General features: G+C 69.7%; 1 protein-coding gene across 1 annotated transcript in view; it reads left to right on the plus strand.

Moving 5' to 3' along the window:
* FAM129B (family with sequence similarity 129, member B) overlaps window positions 1–264 on the plus strand; it is a 45,993-nt gene that overhangs the window by 40,344 nt on the left and 5,385 nt on the right. The window contains exons 7-8 of the mRNA XM_009326376.1: window positions 6–50; window positions 129–233. Of these exons, the coding sequence (XP_009324651.1) occupies window positions 6–50; window positions 129–233 (150 nt within the window). The remainder of the gene's footprint in view (window positions 1–5; window positions 51–128; window positions 234–264) is intronic.

A 264-nucleotide genomic window follows, 5' to 3' on the forward strand; every position in this document is an offset into this window, starting at 1 on the left:
CTAAGGGGCAGTACGGCACCTGGGACATGCGGTGTGGCAACGAAACCCAGGTGAGGACCTGTCCCCCCCGAGGCTGGGGTGGGGGGGTGCGGGCTGAGCAGGGTCCCCAAAGCCTCCTGCCTTCGCAGGTCCTGAGCAACCTGGTGATGGAGGAGCTGCTCCCCGAGCTGAGGACCACCATCGGCCCCCGGCTGAAGGGCAAGGCTCAGGAGCGCCAGCGGACCTGGATCCAGGTGTGGGGCTGGGGCTGGCGTGGGGGGGGCT

This window comes from Pygoscelis adeliae, unplaced genomic scaffold (genome assembly GCF_000699105.1).
Source record: "Pygoscelis adeliae isolate BGI_AS28 unplaced genomic scaffold, ASM69910v1 Scaffold436, whole genome shotgun sequence".
NCBI lineage: Eukaryota > Metazoa > Chordata > Aves > Sphenisciformes > Spheniscidae > Pygoscelis > Pygoscelis adeliae.